Source organism: Sus scrofa, chromosome 6 (assembly GCF_000003025.6).
Source record: "Sus scrofa isolate TJ Tabasco breed Duroc chromosome 6, Sscrofa11.1, whole genome shotgun sequence".
Taxonomy (NCBI): Eukaryota; Metazoa; Chordata; class Mammalia; order Artiodactyla; family Suidae; genus Sus; species Sus scrofa.
This window is the reverse complement of record NC_010448.4, coordinates 62,568,625-62,587,135: the sequence shown is the minus strand read 5'-3', so window position 1 is coordinate 62,587,135 and position 18,511 is coordinate 62,568,625. Positions and strand designations below refer to the sequence as shown.

General features: G+C 44.9%; 1 protein-coding gene across 1 annotated transcript; it reads right to left on the bottom strand.

The window, feature by feature from the left end:
• Nucleotides 463-17,490, bottom strand: LOC100516085 (zinc finger protein 256). The gene is made up of 3 exons (XM_013998882.2): nucleotides 16,768-17,490; nucleotides 13,938-14,064; nucleotides 463-7,866 (listed from the first exon to the last, which is right to left on the bottom strand). Exons 1-3 carry the CDS (start codon nucleotides 16,798-16,800, stop codon nucleotides 6,047-6,049), a joined length of 1,980 nt encoding a protein of 659 aa, XP_013854336.1. The 5' UTR covers nucleotides 16,801-17,490; the 3' UTR covers nucleotides 463-6,046.

Below are 18,511 nucleotides of genomic sequence, written 5' to 3'. Positions count from 1 at the left end.
ATTGAAGACCCTACTTTTATTATACTAGTCTTTGTCCCCCTTTAGGTATGTTAATATTTGCTTTATATAAAAAGTTGCTCCTATGTTGGATACATTAATGTTAACAAATATTATATATCCTATTGTTGGACTGACCCTTTGACTTTATGAAAGTCAAAAAGATATTCCACACAGGAGTTCTTGTCGTGGCTCAATGGTCAATGAACCCGACTAGGAACCATGAGGTTTCGGGTTCGGTCCCTGGCCTTTCTCAGTGGGTTAAGGATCTGCCATTGCCGTGAGCTGTGGTGTAGGTTACAGATGCAGCTCGGATCCCACATTGCTGTGGCTGTGATGTAGGCCAGCAGCTACAGCTCCAATTAGACCCCTAGTCTGGGAACCTCCATATGCCATGGGTACAGTCCTAGAAAAGACAAAAAAAAAAAAAAAAAAAAAAAATTCCATGCAAACGGAAACCAGAGGAAAGCTTACAGATAGCTATATTTCATCAGTTCATCAAACAAATCAAACTTGAAGCCAAAGACACTAATTTGAGAAAAAAGTAATTACATAACGATAAATGAGTCAACAGAACAAGAGAATAGGATCAGTTTATAATTTGAGGCAAAGGAGTTTCCGTCGTGGTTCAGTGGTTAATGAACTCATCTAATATCCATGAGGACATGAGTTCAATCCCTGGCCTTGCTCAGTGGGTTAAGGGTCTGGCGTTACCATGAGCTGTGGTATAGGTTGAAGACACAGCTCAGATCCCACACGCTGTGTCTGAGGGTAGACTGGCAGGTACAGCTCCAATTCGACCCCTAGCCTAGGAACCTCCATATGCCACAGGTGCAGCACTAAAAAAACATAAAATAAAATTTGAGGTAAAATTCAAGTAACATAAAATTAACCATTTTATCATCTTAAAGTGTAGAATTCAATTGCATTAGTGTATTCACAAGGTTATGCAACCATTGCTTTATCTTTTTCCAAACATTTTCACTACCCCAAAATATACCCATATCCAATAATGCAGCCACACTCCACTACCCTCTTTAGCTTCTGCAACCACTCAGTTTGATCTTGTTTTTTTTTCATCAGCAAAAACAGAAGAGATGATTTACTGTACATACATGTGTTACTTCAATCACAACTCAGGATAAAACTAGTTCAGAATGTCACAAGTCCACGGCAAAGAACCAAAAGGGACCATTTTGTCATGAGCAAGGTGAATCTCAAAGGTGGTCGAAGCAATCAGAATGGCGATTTTGATCCATCGAGACAAGTTACAGACAGAAGGAATACAGTCCAACAAATGGTACCAGGGTCTGTAGCCTCTGTCTTTCCTTGTTTCTGTTCTTGTGGCTTCCATTGATAAACAAGTTCACTTGGGCTTCTGCCTCATCTTCTTTTGTGCTTCGGCCTGTTCATTCACTTCGCTCTCCACTTCACTCTCATGGTGAAGAGGTCTCTCAGAAGATAGTGCTAGGCCAAGAGCTCAATTTGATCTTTTAACTTTGTTTATAGACATTTTATGCTGCTGCTTTGTAGTTTATCTCAGTAAACTCTCAGACTGATTTCTACTCCATGAGAATGCACAACCGTATAGTCATTTACATGCCAAAATGATGACACTGAAAAGCTTATTTAATTCCAAACTGATATGATTCTTTGAATATAACTTCATATTTATAAAATGTCATATATTCTGTAAACATTTATTGGGCAATAGGCTGTAATGAGGCTGTGTCCTCCCCATACCTACATTACAAAATCTTTACAAACATGTCAAGGGTGTGTTTTGGTATATCACAAAGACTTCAATGTTTTCCAGTTAGCTAGATGGGTCACCAACTACCATTTCCCCCTAGCAATCCTAAGGTCATTTCAAACTAAGTCACATGTAAATAATTTTGTGATGAAAGATCAATATGAAACTACACTGTTGCCTAGTGACAGCTAATGAATTGTTAAACAAAGATGCCACAATTGATAAAAGTTTAACATACTGATGTCACCACCTCACACGAACAACCTTCACAAAGTGAGCATTCACTGACTTGCTCTATGTTCTTCTCAGTTATTTCATTTATTCACGTCTGTCCCTCTATTCATTTTTTATTGCCCCATGCAATAAATTACAGCAAACGTAGAGGCTGAAAACAGTAAAAATGAATTATTGCACAGTAGACAACATATATTTGGGTTTTGTTGGTTTGTTTTTTTGGTCAAACCCACTGCATGTGGAAATTCCCAGGCCAGGGATTGAACAAGAGACAGCTGCCACCTGAGCCACAGCAGTGACAATGCCTGATCCTTAACCCACTGTGCTACAAGAGGCCTTCAAAATAAACATTTAAATCATACCATTTGCCTTGCAAGAAATGTTAAAAGAACTACTTTAGGGACAGGAGTGACGCCAAAAACTGTTTATGACCCCTAAACTTGTTATGTTGAAATCCCTAACCCTAGAAGATGATATTAGTAGGAGGTAGGGACTTTGAGGACTTCTAGAAGTGGAGTCCTCATGAATAGGTTTAGTGCCTTTATAAAAGAGGCTCCACTCCACAGAGACCCCTCGCTCCCTCCACTACATGAAGATATAGCAATGAGGATCCAACTATGAACCAGAAGAGGGTCCTCAGCAGTTCGTAACCAGGGTCTCTCTTAAGGTGTAGAGCAGAGAGATCATGCCCCAGACCCCTGCCCTGCACACTCCCCAGGCCAAGTTCTTCTGAGAAGCACTGCCCCAACCAGGAAGGTAGGTAGTGGCCCCGCATCCAGCATGTGGTCCTAGAGTCCAAGTGTCTGAAAACATGGCACAAGTTGGTGGCGAAATCCACAGAAAGTAACCACAGTTGGGCAACAATAATAGAAAGGGAGAGATGAAAAGAACTTAGGGAGAGCTCAGAGGGTGAGAACTCCTTGCAGCAAGGGAACGAGTGCAGTCAGAGGCAGCAACTCAGGATAGAGTGATACTTTGTCACTAAAAAGGTGAGGCCAGCCAAGGTCTCCACTGACTCCCACCCCCCAGAGTGTTCAGGGACATGCCTCTCCTTTGGGCAACCAGAATTAGGTCTCTGAGGGCTTTTAGCCTCCTATCAGCTTGCAGCTCCTGTACCCGTCTTCTGCCTGGTCTTGTAAAGTCCTCTTGCAAAAAATTAGTTTTTCCACCAAAAAGCAGGGGACCTCAAGTAGAATTTTTCAGCTCCTCAGAGCACATTCCAAATTAGTGATGAGAGGATTTACACTTCAGAAATTGGCAAACACTACAAAGCAGGGCTATACTTACTGTATTACTGAAGCTGCGACTTAAATGATGGAGAGTATGTTGATAATGCAGACTAATCTTAAACGTGTGTGGGGTTTGTAGTCATGACATTGTACAGGAAACAGAAAACATGAGGAAAAATAATGAGGAAATATCCTACTTGTATTAAAAACTGCATACAGCAAATAATTCCATATGTCTGTTTTTCAGTGTCTTATTTGTAAAAGAAAAGGGATGTAGCCATAATGCATATAAAAAATTAAGCAAATAACAACTGAAACAGCACACAAAAAATATACAGGTGGCAAATGAAGACATGAAAAATGTGCAAAATCATGAGTCATAAGAAAAATGCAATGAAAACCACACTGAGATAGCACTATACACTTATGAAAAGGCCTAACATAAAAGACTGACCCTATCAAGAATAGGCTCCAGAAATGGAAACTCTAACACACTGATGGTTAACATGCAAAAAAGTACAATCATTTTAGATCTACCCTGTGACTCATTCTAAGTTACTGACAAAAGATAAAAGAAACATACATCCATAGAAACTGACACAAACGTTTTAACAGGTTTATTTCCAATCAGCACAACCTAGAAATAACCTAAAGACACATAAAGTTGTAAGTAAAGCAAAAGTGGCATATTCAAAGATAAGAATCTTACTCAGAAAGAAAAAAAAAAAAAAAAAGATGAGCTAACCATACCCCCAAGTAATTACAAAGAAGTCAGACAAAAAAAAAAAACAAAAAACCAGTTTAGGTTACAAACATGTAAATACTAGAAAATGCAAGATTTACCTATAGTAAGGGAAAGTGGTTACCTGAGAGGTGGGAAGGGAAAGGAGAGATTATAAAAGGACATGAGGTAAGTATACCTTGACAGATATGGTCATTATTGGGACTACAATGTTGTTTTCAGAGGTTCAAAACTTAACAGATTGTACATTTTATCTTTTTAGCTGTGCCCCATATGCAAATTGCCCAGGGACTGAACGCACTCCACAGCAGTGACCCAGGTCACAGCAGTGACACCACCAATCAGGGAACTCCTCAGATTGTACATTTTAAATATAAGCTATTAAGTACATGTAAATTATACTTTTATGAAGCTTTAAACATTGGCTCAAGATAAAACAATCTCTATGTCCCACTCTTTACGGAAAGTAGGGTGGGCATATTGACTCTACCATCTCTCTCCTCATGCCTTCTGGAGGGTCAGTCTTGCCTCAGTGGGGAGCAGTGAACATGTTCACCTAGTCAAGAGCAATGCTGTGTGGGTCAAGAGAGCCACAGTCTCAGAATATGAATCTCCTTTCCCCCTTTTATCCTCCCTGGGGAATAAGGGCCTCGAGGCACACATCGGTGATAGGCTACAGCAAGCCAGAAAACCTCCTGATTTCTCTGACAAGGTCTTCAGCTACACGAGATAAACATGCCTACAGGTCTTGAAGTTTGTCTGCACAGTTGCAGACACATTCCTGGATACACTTTCAGAAGTGGCACATTCCACTTCAATGACTGCAGTCTCTTACACCATCTATGAAAGCAGAGTTTCTGTACCAACTATGGTTTCCCCTGGAACCAAGAGTCTTAAAATCAGAGACCCTAGCCCAGTGAATTCTGGTCATGAGGAGATACAGGTCTCTGTAGACCTGGGGAAGATAAACCTCACTACACTGGTGTGCCTGTGAGCTCTCCTCTGGGTAAGAGAAACAACTCATGCTGCTCTCAGAAGCACTCAAGATGCTCACACCTGCCCCTCCTCAGAGTCGTCCGAAATACTACAGGATACAGGATATCCCTGTGGCACAAAGGGTTAAGGATCCTGCATTGTCACTGCACTGGCTCAGGTTGCTGCTATGGCTCGAGTTCAATCCTTGGCCTGGGAGCTTCTACATGCCATGGGCGTGGTCAAAAAAGAAAAAGGATACAGGTCTCATATGAGGAAGAAAAAGCTTTGCGGTTTTCCCTAGGAAGCTCTGGGCAGCAATACAAATAAGTTCAAAACTATGTTATTTTCTGTCGTCCTGTTGTCCCTCCTTAGGCAGAGGTGTGAGGCCCATAAAAAGTTCTTCTCCCCTTCATGCCTGCAGAGCACAAATCTGTTCATAAACTACATGGGAACAGAACTCCCAAAGTTAACGAGGACCTAAAGGGTAAGGCCTGTTATTGTTCAAGCCAAAGTAACATGTGGCCCAGAGTTCTGGAGTTCGTAACTTGCAAGCTGGAAAAATTCATCACAAATATCACATGATATCAACATGACACCTGGAAAATTTCAGTCCTTGTTGGAAAGCTGCTAGCAAACTCCAATGTTCTATGGACCAACATTGGGTCAGGTCCATGCCCAAGAGAGTCGAGGGAAAGACTCCCCGAGGGCTCAAGTGACTCCTAATTTGCTACAATGCATGGGAGGACAGAGCTCAGCTTCCCTGAGTGAACTGGGTTGATGACTGATGCACACCGTGGGGATCTGCCAGGTGGTAGAAGTGAAATGGCCTTGATCACAGAGATGGCAGTGACACACATCTGGGAATAGCCCTGGACAGGTTAGAAAGTGCAAGAGAGCCACACGTGCTTCCCACATAACAAACTTAAGGGGACTCTCCCCACTTGCATGCTCAGATATATAGGAGGAGTCAATGTGGAGAGATGGCTCCTCAGAAAGTTTCCTCCAGCACTCTGATACTGACCACGGAAACTGTGTATTCCCTTCATGTCTATGCCTTTGTACAGAGTGAACTCTCTGATGTTTTCCTATAAAAGATTTCCCACATTCAGTGCACTCCTAAGGTCTTTCTCCAGTGTGACCTTTCTGATGACAACGCAGTTTAGACATGGTAATAAATGATTTCCCACATTCACTGCACACATAAGGCCTTACTCCAGTGTGAACTCTCTGATGATAATGGAGGGTAGAGCTACAGGTAAAAGATTTACCACACTCATCACATACATAAGGCCTTTCTCCTGTGTGAACTCTCTGGTGTATTATGAGGTTATTTCTTTGGATAAAGGATTTCCCACACTCACTACACTCAAAAGGCCTTTCTCCAGAATGAACTCTATGGTGATAATGGAGATCAGATCTAGAGATAAAAGATTTACCACATTCCTTACACTCATAAGGCCTTTCTCCAGTGTGAGCTCTCTGATGATAACGGAGGCTGGAACTAAATGTAAAAGACTTCCCACATTCGTTGCATGCATAAGGCCTTATTCCTGTGTGAATTCTCTGGTGTAAGATGAGGTTATTTCTTCGATTAAAGAATTTTCCACATTCACTGCACTCAAAAGGCCTTTCTCCTGTGTGAACCCTCCAGTGCTGAATAAGTGTCCACCTATTGTTAAAAGATTTCCCACACTCAGAGCACTTAAAAGGCTTTTCGCCGGTGTGAGCTTTCTGGTGTTGATTCAGTTGGGATCCATACTTAAACAATTTCCCACACTCAGTACACTCATAAGGCCTTTCTCCTGTGTGTACTCTCTGGTGTTGAATAAGAACCCATCTGTTGTTAAAAGATTTCCCACATTCACTGCACTTATATGGCCTTTCTCCAGTGTGAACTCTCTGATGATAATGGAGGTTAGAGCTAGTGGTAAAACTCTTCCCACAGTCACTGCACTCATAAGGTCTCTCTCCTGTGTGAGATCTCTGATGATATCTGAGAGCAGGCCGGGAGATGAAAGATTTCCCACATTCATTGCACTCATAAGGCCTTTCTCCTGTGTGAGATCTCTGATGATAAGTGAGGGCTGAGCTAGAGGTAAAAGACTTCGAACATTCACTGCACACATAACTATTCTCTCCATTGCACCATGTGTGGGGAGAAATGATGACAGATTTATGACTTAAGGATTTCCCACATTTGCTGCAATTATACTGCATTGCCCCAGTATGAACACTTCGATGTTGACTGAGGCTTGAGTTTTGTCTAAAGGATTTTCCACATTCACCACACATGTGAAGCCCTTCTCCAACGTGGACTCTCTGGTGCACAACAAATGAGGATTTGTACCTAAATGTTTTCCCACATTCACTGCACACAAAGCAAGGTCTTCCAGTGTAGACACCCTGGTCCTGAAGAAGTGTGTGTTCAGGGCTGAGGGCTTTCTTGCACTCTCCCCAGGTGTGATGACTTTTCCTGCTTTGTAAACTTGACCCACACTGGGCGATTATGTTTGGCTTCTCTACAGCATGAGTGGCCTGTTGCTGCAGACATCCCATGATGATCGGGAAGTCTTTTTCAAACTCCCCACAGGTAAATGGCTTCTGTGACACAAGGAGTCTGCAGCTCTTCACAAACAAGGCTTCATCCACACTGCTTCTGAAAGGTTTTTCTCGTATTTGCTCCTCCTGGTGCTGTTGAATGCTTGCACCAAAATAAAATCGTTTTGCACATGCTCCACACCTCAACAGTTTTTGGTGGTGTTCTGCCTCCTGGGACTCAGCCAAGTGGAAAATGTCTCTCAAGACTGGACCACACATCCCACAGGGGTGGGTCTCCTGGGAAGATAAAGCTGCCTCAGATATCCTGGCCTGTGACACTCCTAGAGAATCAATCTGTTCAAAAGGTGCCTCTGAACCCTCTGCTCCACAGCAGCAACCTGGACAGAAAGAAATGCTGGTCAAGTACATGCTGACTATAGGGAAGGGCAAGCCCATCACAAATGTGCATCTGTCTCATCTAGGTTTGGGTCTACGGAAGGCTTTTCAAAGGGGAGTGGGAATTCAATTGAAGGACAATGGTGCATTCCTGAGCCTCGAAGTCACAGAACAGTGGCGACCTCACCAGGGGAAGGATACGAGACAGGCTATGACACAATAAATAGAATCAGAGTCTACAACTCATTTCTCTCCCAACAGCTTCCTGCAGCACTTTTTCTGCTGCTGATTTGGGGCTGCGTGGAAGAATGCGCCAAGGAGTTCCCATCGTGGCTCAGTGGAAACAAATCTCAATGATATCCATAAGGACACAGGTTTGATCCCTGGCCTTGGTAGTGGGTTAAGGATCCAGGGTTGCCGTGAGCTGTGGTGTAGGTTGAAGACATGGCTCAGATCCCGAGTTGCTGTGGGTGTGGTGTAGGCTGGCAGCTGTAGCTCTGATTTGACCCCTAGCCTTGGAACCTCCATACGCCATGGGTGCGGCCCTAAAAAGACGGAAAAAAAAGAAAAAAAAAAAAGGTGCATCCAAGCCCATTAAAGACAGATTAGCTGGTCTTCAAGGTCAGCTTAAGGATATGTGACCATCTCCGAGCACAAATGAGGACCAATTTGGAGAGTATTACAAAAAGATCAGTGAGACCACAAGGGAAGTGATATCACCAAGATGGTAGAACAGGAGATACCACCAGGAACACCCAACAAAAACAAACAGCTGATTTAGGTTCTATGAGTGAAATTAGCAGTGGTGGGCTCAAAAAGAACTAACTACAACATGGTGGAAAGTAAGAAAGAGACAGATTTCTGAAAAGACTGTCATGGCAGAGACATGTGAAGATGGCTCGGAAGTTAGAACAGTGGGCTGTCTCTATCCATACAGGGTGAGAACTACCACAGCCTCAGCCGCCTGCTCCACGGGACACTGGCAGCTCTTGCTACTGAGTTCATAAACATCCATCACCGCGGTGCATGTCAATGCCCAAGGCTACTGCTGCCCTCTCAGAAGGAGCTGCTGTGGCACTGATCCAGGGCAGCAGGGGCTGCCACATACCCCAAACCTGCACCCCAGAGCTGTGCATGCTCCAAGTATGCCTACACTCCAGACCCTGACTCCACCACTGTGTTGTGTACACAGTGCTCTCAGGCACCAGACAGCCTTGCTGGAGGCTAGTCAACTCCCCAGGACTTGTGTCATCACCCATTCACTCTGACAGACTTCATGGCTACCGGGTATGCAACCATAGCTCACACACCAAAGCCAACGTCCAGAACTGCAACTGCTGTCACTCCACAAGTACCCCTACACCACACTCCAGCTAAACCACAGGTGCCTTCGCATCAGACACTAGTGCCACTACACCAGCAGGGTGCCCAAGAGCCAGCTCAGCACAAAGAAGGATCCCCTTGCCACAAGATCCTCGCTGGGATAAAAGAAATCAGGAGTTCTCCAGCAGCCTCCTCCTCTGCCAAGGGACCACCTCAGCCTCATCTGTTGAAGACGCCTGCAACCTTCACCAGTGTTGACGTCAGGTGAAGGAGCTGTACGGAATCCTCACAGGGGGGCACTCCCTGGAGCCAGAATGGCCACAGCCAGCCCACCAACCTGGTGTATCAACACAGGTGGAAATCTTTGCCCACCAAAACTGCAAAATCTGGAAGAAATGACTGCACCATCAAATGCAAGCCCACAAGAAACAAGCAAAAAACAAACAAACAAACAAAACAAAAAAAAAAACCAGAAACCTGACCCCCTTGCTGTACAGTGGGGAAAAAAAAAAAACAGAAAATGAAACTAAAGGAGTAGAATAATTTATCAGAAACAAACCCCAAAGCAATGGAGATCTATGGACAAAGAAATCCAAACAATTGCTTTAGGAGAGTTCAGTTACAAAAAAACACATATAGACAATTATAATCAGAATAACAAGTTGTTCAACAAAAACTTAGAGGAGTTCCTATCGTGGTGCAGTGGTTAATGAATCCGACTAGGAACCATGAGGTTGTGCGTTCAATCCCTGGCCTTGCTCAGAGGGTTAAGGATCCAGTGTTGCTGTGAGCTGTGGTGTAGGTTGCAGACGCGGTTCAGATCCCACGTTGCTATGGCTCTGGTATAGGCCGGCGGCTACAGCTCCAATTGGACCCCTACCCTGGGAACCTCCACATGGTGTGGGAGCGGCCCTAGAAAAAGCAAAAAGACAAAAGCAAAAACAAAAAACTTAGAAATCATAAAGAACAAAACAGGCTGGCTGAGGGCATGCTGAGGGAGATGCAGGTTGCCAGACCAGGCATATATGGTATCTATGGTAGAATCCACTGTTGCAATGGCTGTGGCTTAGGCCAAAGCTGCAGCTCCAATTTGGTCCCATATCTGCAGGTGTAGCCATAGAAGAAAAAGAGAAAAACAAACAACCTAAAATTTGTATAGAACCACAAAGAGCCTAAATAATCAAACCAATCTTGACAGACATGATCAATTTTAAAAGCATCACAGTCCTGGGAGTTCCCATTGGGGCTAAGCAAAAAGAAACCTGACTAGTATCCTCAAGGATGCAGGTTTGATTCCTGGCCCTGCTCAATGGATTAAGGATCAGGTATTGCTGTGAGCTGTGGTGTAAGTTGCAAATGCCACCCTGGATCCAGTGGTGCTGTGGCTGTGGTGTAGGCAGGCAATTGTACCTCTGATTCAACCCCTAGCCTGGGAACTTCCACATGCACCAGGTGTGGCCCTTAAAAAAAAAAAGCATCACAGGGAGTTCCCGTCGTGGCGCAGTGGTTAACGAATCCGACTAGGAACCATGAGGTTGCAGGTTCGGTCCCTGCCCTTGCTCAGTGGGTTAATGATCCGGCGTTGCCGTGAGCTGTGGTGTAGGTTGCAGACGCGGCTCGGATCTCGAGTTGCTGTGGCTCTGGCGTAGGCCGGAGACTACAGCTCCGATTGGACCCCTAGCCTGGGAACCTCCATATGCCGTGGGAGCGGCCAAAGAAATAGCAAAAAAAAAAAAGCATCACAGTCCTAGTTTATAATTATATTACAAAGCTAAAATAATCAAAACAATATGGTACTGGCATAAAAATGAATAGACCTATGGAACAAAAGAGACAGCCCAGAGCAAACCCATGCATATAGGTTATAAATCAACTAATCTTTGACAAGTGCACTAAGAACACACAAAAGGGAAAGGAGAATCAATAAATAATGTTGGGAAAACTGAGTATCCACATGCAAAAAAATGAAACTGGATCCCCCCTTTAATAGCACTCAAAATGTAATTAAGATTTAAACATAAGACTTGAAACCCTAAACTCCTAAAGAAAACATAGAGAAAATGTTCCCTGACTTTATTCCTGGCGATGATTTCTTTAATAGGAAACCAAAAGCGAAAATAAACCAGTGGGACTACATCAAACTAAAAAGCTTCTGCACAGCAAAAGAAACAACAGAGTGAAAAGGAGATACAAATGATCAACAGGTGCTCACAATCACTAACCATCAAGGCAAATGCAAATCAAAACCACAAAGAGTTCCCTGGTGAGTCAGTGGGTTAAAGACCCAGCATTGTCACTGCTGCAGCTCAGGTTGCTGCTGTGACTTAGGAACTTCCTGAACCAAGTTCTTGGCCCAGGAACTTCTGTATGCCCAGGGCACAGCCAAAAAGAAAAAAAAAAAAAATTAAAACCACAACGTGTCACCTCACACCTACTAGAATGGCTATCATCAAAAAGGTAAGAGGGAGTTCCCGTCGTGGCGCAGTGGTTAACGAATCCAACTAGGAACCATGAGGTTGCAGGTTCGGTCCCTGCCCTTGCTCAGTGGGTTAACGATCCGGCATTGCTGTGAGCTGTGGTGTAGGTTGCAGACACGGCTTGGATCCCAGTGTTGCTGTGGCTCTGATGTAGGCCAGTGGCTACAGGTCCGATTAGACCCCTAGCCTGGGAACCTCCATATGCCGCGGGAGCGGCCCAAGAAATAGCAAAAAGACAAAAAAAAAAAAAAAAAAAAAAAAAAAAAAGGTAAGAGGTTGGCATTCCCTTGTGGCCTTTTGGTTAAAATTTCTGGCATTGTCACTGTTGTTCTCTGGTGTGATCCCTGGCCTAGGAACTTCCACATGCCATGGGCATGGCCAACAACAACAACAAAAAAAGATAAAGAGGTAACATGTTGGCAAGAATGTGGACAAAAGGGAACCCTTGCAAGGCATGTAAATTAGTACAGTCATGGAAAATATGAATATTCCTCAAAATACTGAAAATAGAACTACCATATGATCTACCATACCCAGTTCTGGGCATATATCCCAAAGAACAAAATTAGTATCTCCATGAAATACCTGCCTGCATAGGCATATTTATTGTAGCATTATTCAGAATACCCAAGATATGGAGACATTCTAAGGTGTTTATCAGTGGATGAACTTGTGAAAACAATATGGTGTGTATACACACACACACACACACGTGTGCACGCACACAGAAGCAGGAACCAACTCTCCCATGCATATGCATGCAGGAATATTCAGCCATGAAAAAGGAAAAACCTCCACTTACAACAAGGAAGACTCTAGAGGACATGCTAAATGAAGTAAGTCACATTAAGACAAATACTATATAATATTACTTATATGATGAGGCTTAAAAAAAAGTCAAACTTGGAGTTCCTGTTGTGGCTCGTGGTTAACGAATCTGACTAGGAACCATGAGGTTGCGGGTTTGATCCCTGGCCTTGCTCAGTGAGTTAAGGATCTGGCGTTGCCATGAGCTGTGGTGTAGGTTGCAGCCGCAGCTCGGATCACGCGTTGCCGTGGCTCTGGTGTAGGCTGGTGGCTACAGCTCTGATTTGACCCCTAGCCTGGGAACCTCCATATGCCGCGGGAGCGGCCCAAGAAATGGCAAAAAGATGAAAAAAAAAAAAAAAAAAGAGTCAAACTTTAGAGAAACATAAGGGTGAATGCCATATAGAGGATTGGAGAAATGGGGAGATAATGATCAAAATCACTTTCAGGAGTTCCCGTCGTGGCACAGTGGTTAACGAATCCAACTAGGAACCATGAGGTTGTGGGTTCGGTCCCTGCCCTTGCTCAGTGGGTTAACGATCCGGCATTGCCGTGAGCTGTGGTGTAGGTTGCAGACGCGGCTCGGATCTTGAGTTGCTGTGGCTCTGGCATAGGCCGGAGACTACAGCTCCGATTGGACCCCTAGCCTGGGAACCTCCATATGCCGCGGGAGCGGCCCAAGAAATAGCAAAAAGACAAAAAAAAAAAAAAAAAAAAAAAATCACTTTCAGTTATGGAGTTAGTTCCCTTGTGGGACAGTGGGTTAAGGATTCAGTGTTGTCACTGTAGTGGCTGGGGTCCCTGCTATGCAACAGGTTCAATCCCTGGCCTGGGAACTTTCACATGCTGCAGCTGCAGCCGAAAAAAAAAAGAGTTATTTGAAGTGACAGATGTTAATTAATTTCATGGTGGTAATTATTTCATAATTTTTATATATATATATATATATATATATATATATAAAAAACATATTATACATTATTTTTCCAACCTCAATAAAGTTGGGGCAGGATTAAACAGGGAGAAAAGAGGTCTAAACACCACAAAAAGAACTATAGAGAATAGAAGTGAACAGCAGCCCATGGTCCATGTAAGTCACCTCCATGACAATGACTACAACGTTTACAACAGGCACAGGAAATGTCAGCTAAAGGAAGGGCCACAGAAATTGCATGGATCTGAACACACTGACCCACCCAGGGAAGGGGCAAGCAAGCTGCAATCATTAGCCTTACTGCACGATGAGTGACCTCGAATCTTTCCCTTTGAGGGTTCAGTGTAGCAGGTACTAGGGCTGTAGAGGAGAAAAGAAGGCAGTGCAAACACCCCAGCCTTCTAACTACAACTACCCAGAAAACCAGGGAAGCAAGCAGGGTCTACACCACGTGCAAAACAGACAGAACATCTTCTGGGGTGAGGCAGGATACAAAGCCTGGACCAAGTCACTGGGGAGGTGAACATCTTACCCAGGGAGGATATAAGTGCATAGTTGTCCAGCATCACATCGAGGTATAGGCGTCTCTGAGCCTCATCAAGGAGCCTCCATTCCTCCCAGGAAAAGTACACAGCAATGTCCTCAAAGTTCACACCACCCTATCATGTAGGGGACAGAAGAAACCTTGAACATTCTCTGAGAACCCACAATGCATCTTGCCACACATCTATGCCATTCCCACCCTTCACCAGAGCCCCCCACCTTGGAGGAGATACCAGCTCCTGGTTCCACATGCTGCAGGTGCAGTCAAAAAAAAAAAAAAAAAAGTTATTTGATGCCTGCTCTCTCTTCACCATCACATTAATCACTGTGTTCAGCCCTCAGTAATAACTGAGAGCGGGAAACACAGATGCCATCTAAGCTCTGGGCTTGGCCTGCAATGTCCCGCCCCTCCAGCCAAACAATTCCCCTGGGGTTGCCCAAATGTTTGGAATGCAGACACAACCATAGGTAAGTTAATGCTTCATCTATGAATCTTCACCAGGGCCCCGAGGCCATCAGATCATACTTTCTCTCGACGTGCACATCATTCTGTAGACCACGTTTCCTTCAAAGTTTCAGACCCTACAACTGCATCTCCACAGCGCTGCCACCTCCCTGCAACACACCACAGGAAACTCCCTGAACATAACCATAGGGAGTTCAGAGAACTAGGGATTCAGAGAACACCTGAGAAACTAAAATGAGATTTGGTACAACAACAGTCCTCTGATGAACTAAACACAAGAGCAAGCCTCAAATGCTACTTAGAAGACCTCCCACCTGCCTCTAATTCTGGCTTCAATATTAGCCACCCAGAACCAGGCATGACTTTCTGATTGCGACAACTCTTCAGTTTTGTCTTTTCAACAGCCACAACACTCCTCTCTCCACTCCTCTCTACTCAACCTTTGTAAAAGACCCAGCCCTGGAGTTCCTGTTGTGGCACAGCAGAAACGAATCCAACTAGTATCCATGAGGGTGCCGGTTCAATCCCTGACCTCACTCAGTGAGTCAGGGATCGGGTGTTGCCATGAGCTGTGGTATAGGTCGCAGACGCAGCTCGGATCCCATGTTGCTGTGCCCATGGTGTAAGTTGGCAGCTGCAGCTCTGATCCAACTCCTGGCCTGTGAACTTCCATATGCTGTACATGCTGCACTTAAAAAATTTTTTTAAAAATTAAAAAAAATCCAGCCCTACAGATCTCCCCAGGAGTTCCTGTGTGGCTCAGTGGAAATTAACCTGACTAGTATCCATGAGGTTTGATCCCTGGCCTCGTTCAGCGGGTTAAGGACCTGGCATTGCTGTGAGCCACAGTGTAGGCCAGCAGGTGGCAGCTCCAATTGGACTCCTAGCCCAGGAACTTACATATACCATGGGTGCAGCCCTTTAAAAATAAATACAAATCTCTGTCAGGAATAGTGACTCACAAATGACATTTCCCCAAACTTTATCCACAGGCAAAACTAAACATCCCAGAACCTGTCGAAGCTCACCACAAAATTCTGGAGAAGCCATATATTACTAAATAAGCAGCAGCCCAGCCCCACTACCACCTTGTCTCAATTCCTCCTAGGTCTCCTCAGCTACCTCTTGTCCATTCATCCCATGGAAGCCTTGGCTGCCTGCCAGGTCAACCTCTCCCACACCATTCCCACTGTCACTTCTCCCCCAATGCCCAGTAAACCCAACCAGGCACACAGCAAGAGAACCACTCCTTAGAGCACACCCCAGTCTTTCTGACCTACCAATAGCACTGCCACTAGACCCTCATTCCCCTCCTAAATGTGGATCCACAGGTTCACCCTGACCCACCCAGTAGCCATCACCTTTGAAAGTCTCCATCCTGAAGGCCTTCCTCAGTTTTCCAGAGCTGCCTGTCCTGCTGCCCATTTGTTGTCTACACTCTTCTCGGAAACATCTCAGACTCTTAACAGACCCCAAACAAACACGATATGTCTAAGGAAAATTAACCTGCTACTAACATCTCCATCCAGTTGATGGGTCTTCCATTCCTTCATTCACTAGGACCAAAAACCTGAGGGTTGTCCCTCACTACTTCCTTTCTCTTATTACCAGCAACACCCACACCTTGGCTTGGCTCATCTCCAAAAATGGATCCAGAATCTAACCACTTCTTTAAAAAAATTTTTTTATTATAACTTAGAGTATTGTGTCAATTTCTGCTGTGCAGCAAAGTGACCCAGTCATACATTCATACATATATATATATTCTTTTTCTCACATCATCTTCCATCATGTTCTACCCCAAGAGATTGGACATAGTTCCCTGTGCTGTATAGTAGGAGAATTCAACCACTTCTTGCACGTTCTATTTGATCAACATTCACCCAAGCTACTTGCAATTACATTTTCCTATGTTTCCTGACTCTTCCCTTACCCCATAGTTTGTTCTCTTCCCTGCAAGCCAGAGGGAGCCTGTTGAGGGGCTGGGTAAGACCACATCCCAACTGCAATCCAAGCCTCAAATCCCTGTGTGATAGGTGACCAACTTTTCATGCAGCAACACTGCAGGCCTGACTCTGGCCCCGCTGCATCTTGCTCCTAGCAGAAAGGAGAATCGCTATACCCCTGTCCCGGCTCAACCCGACCTCCAAGTCTTTGCACCTGCGGGTCCCCCAACCTATAACCTTTCCCACGCGACATCACACTGTCCATCAGAAATAGGGCCCCATCCACGACCGCTTCGTTTTTCTGGACACTGGGGTCTGTGCTGCAGGCACGGGAGCAGGCGCCCCGCACTCGGGGCTTCAGTGTCTGTTGGGGTGAGGGCGGGGAAGGCCTGAGGACGAGTATTTACCTGAGGCGGGTCCCACAGCACCGTCGCCGCCATCGGGCTCTGTGGGCGGAGCTGAGCCGGGAGCAGCGGGAGAGGAGGGGCGCGGGCACCGCAGTCGGTATCCCACGCGGGTGTGGGACGCTCCGGGCGGCGTCGCAGAACCTCAGACCCGCCTCTTTGCCGCCCGAGCTGTGCCTCCTCTCGGACTTTAAAGGCCTCGTCACCTCTTACCGGCACCGGTACCCGAAGCCTTTGAATTGTGAAAAAGCTCGAGCATATTCAAAATGACGCCCACAACGTGGATGCCGGAAGTCCCGCCCTGACGCTGTTGGCTCACACGGAAACGCAACTTCAGTTAACCTAATTGGCTGATCGACTCAGCCACCCATCGCACAGCCTTCTGGGTAATGTATTTTCCCCAGATCTGCACGCGTAGTCCACGATGTTCCATCTCAGATAACCTGGAGAAAAGGGGACGCTGTACCTGGAGGGTTGCTGGGAACGCTATTCCAAAGACTGAGGAGGGGCGTGGCTTCTTCCTAAAGAGGGTGCGCTCAGATGTTTGAGGACTGTTATCTGTAACTAATGACCCAAGTGTTTGGACATAGCATTTCAGACTCTTTGAAGCTCTCAGCGTGTTCTCAAGATCTAAAAGAGGACCTTCTGGAGTTCCCGTCGTGGCACAGTGATTAACGAATCCGACTAGGAACCATGAGGTTGCGGGTTTGGTCCCTGGCCTTGCCCAGTGGGTTGGGGATCCGGCGTTGCCGTGAGCTGTGGTGTAGGTCGCATTCGCGGCTCAGATCCCGCGTTGCTGTGGCTTTGGCGTAGGCTGGTGGCTACAGCTCCGATTTGACCCCTAGCCTGGGAACCTACATATGCTGCGGGAGCGGACCTAGAAAAGTCAAAAAGACAAAAATAAATAAATAAATAAACAAACAAACAAACGAGTACCTTCTGAGATGCCCTCAAATCCGTCAACCCAAATGTACATACCATTGAAGAATCATTTAGACACATAACGAAGCCATTGGAAATTGCAGCTAATAAACAATACTGTCTGAGTATGTTTGGTAAAGACAAATAAAAACCTCAGAAAATGTAGTGATAATGAAAATCGAAGAAGGCTGTTGGGCCACCTTGAAGGAGTACAAAGATGGGTCTCTGACAATACATTGTTCAATACATTGAGCAAAACGTTTATCAACTTTAGTATATCATACTTCTATCCTGACATATATTCAATTCCTTTCTGAATCTGACCTCAATCTCAAAACAAGAACAGCAAAACAAATGGCATTTTTGTATGAGACAATGGCTGCAGTGTTTTGCAGTACTCCATCATTATTTTTCATTTTATGTTTGGTCTTATTTAATCTACCCCATGCATTTCAGTATACCATTTTATCCATAGTCTCAGACGTCCTATATTTTAATGTATAAACTCTCCAAAATGTCTTTCTAAAATGTAAGGATTCTGGGACTTCCCGTTGTGGTGCAGCTGAAATGAATCCAACAAGGAACCATGAGGTTGCGGTTTCGATCCCTGGCCTCATTCGGTGGGTTCAGGATCTGCCATTGCAGTGACCGGTGGTATGGGTCTCAGATGTGGCTCGGATCTGGCGTTGCTGTGGCTGTGGTGTAGGCCAGCAGCTGTAGCTCCTATTGGACCCCTAGCCTGGGAACCTCCATATGTTGTGAGTGTGGCCCTAAAAAGGAAATAATAATAAAAATAATAACAATTATTATTATTATTTTATTATGG

Excerpts from the sequence above, each read along its gene's own strand:
- LOC100516085 (XM_013998882.2), bottom strand. The coding sequence starts at position 16,800 with ATGGCGGCGACGGTGCTGTGGGACCCGCCTCAG. Across the intron at positions 14,065-16,767 it reads TGCTGTGGGACCCGCCTCAG|GGTGGTGTGAACTTTGAGGA; the intron begins GTAAATACTCGT and ends CCTACATGATAG. Across the intron at positions 7,867-13,937 it reads TGCACTTATATCCTCCCTGG|GTTGCTGCTGTGGAGCAGAG; the intron begins GTAAGATGTTCA and ends CTTTCTGTCCAG.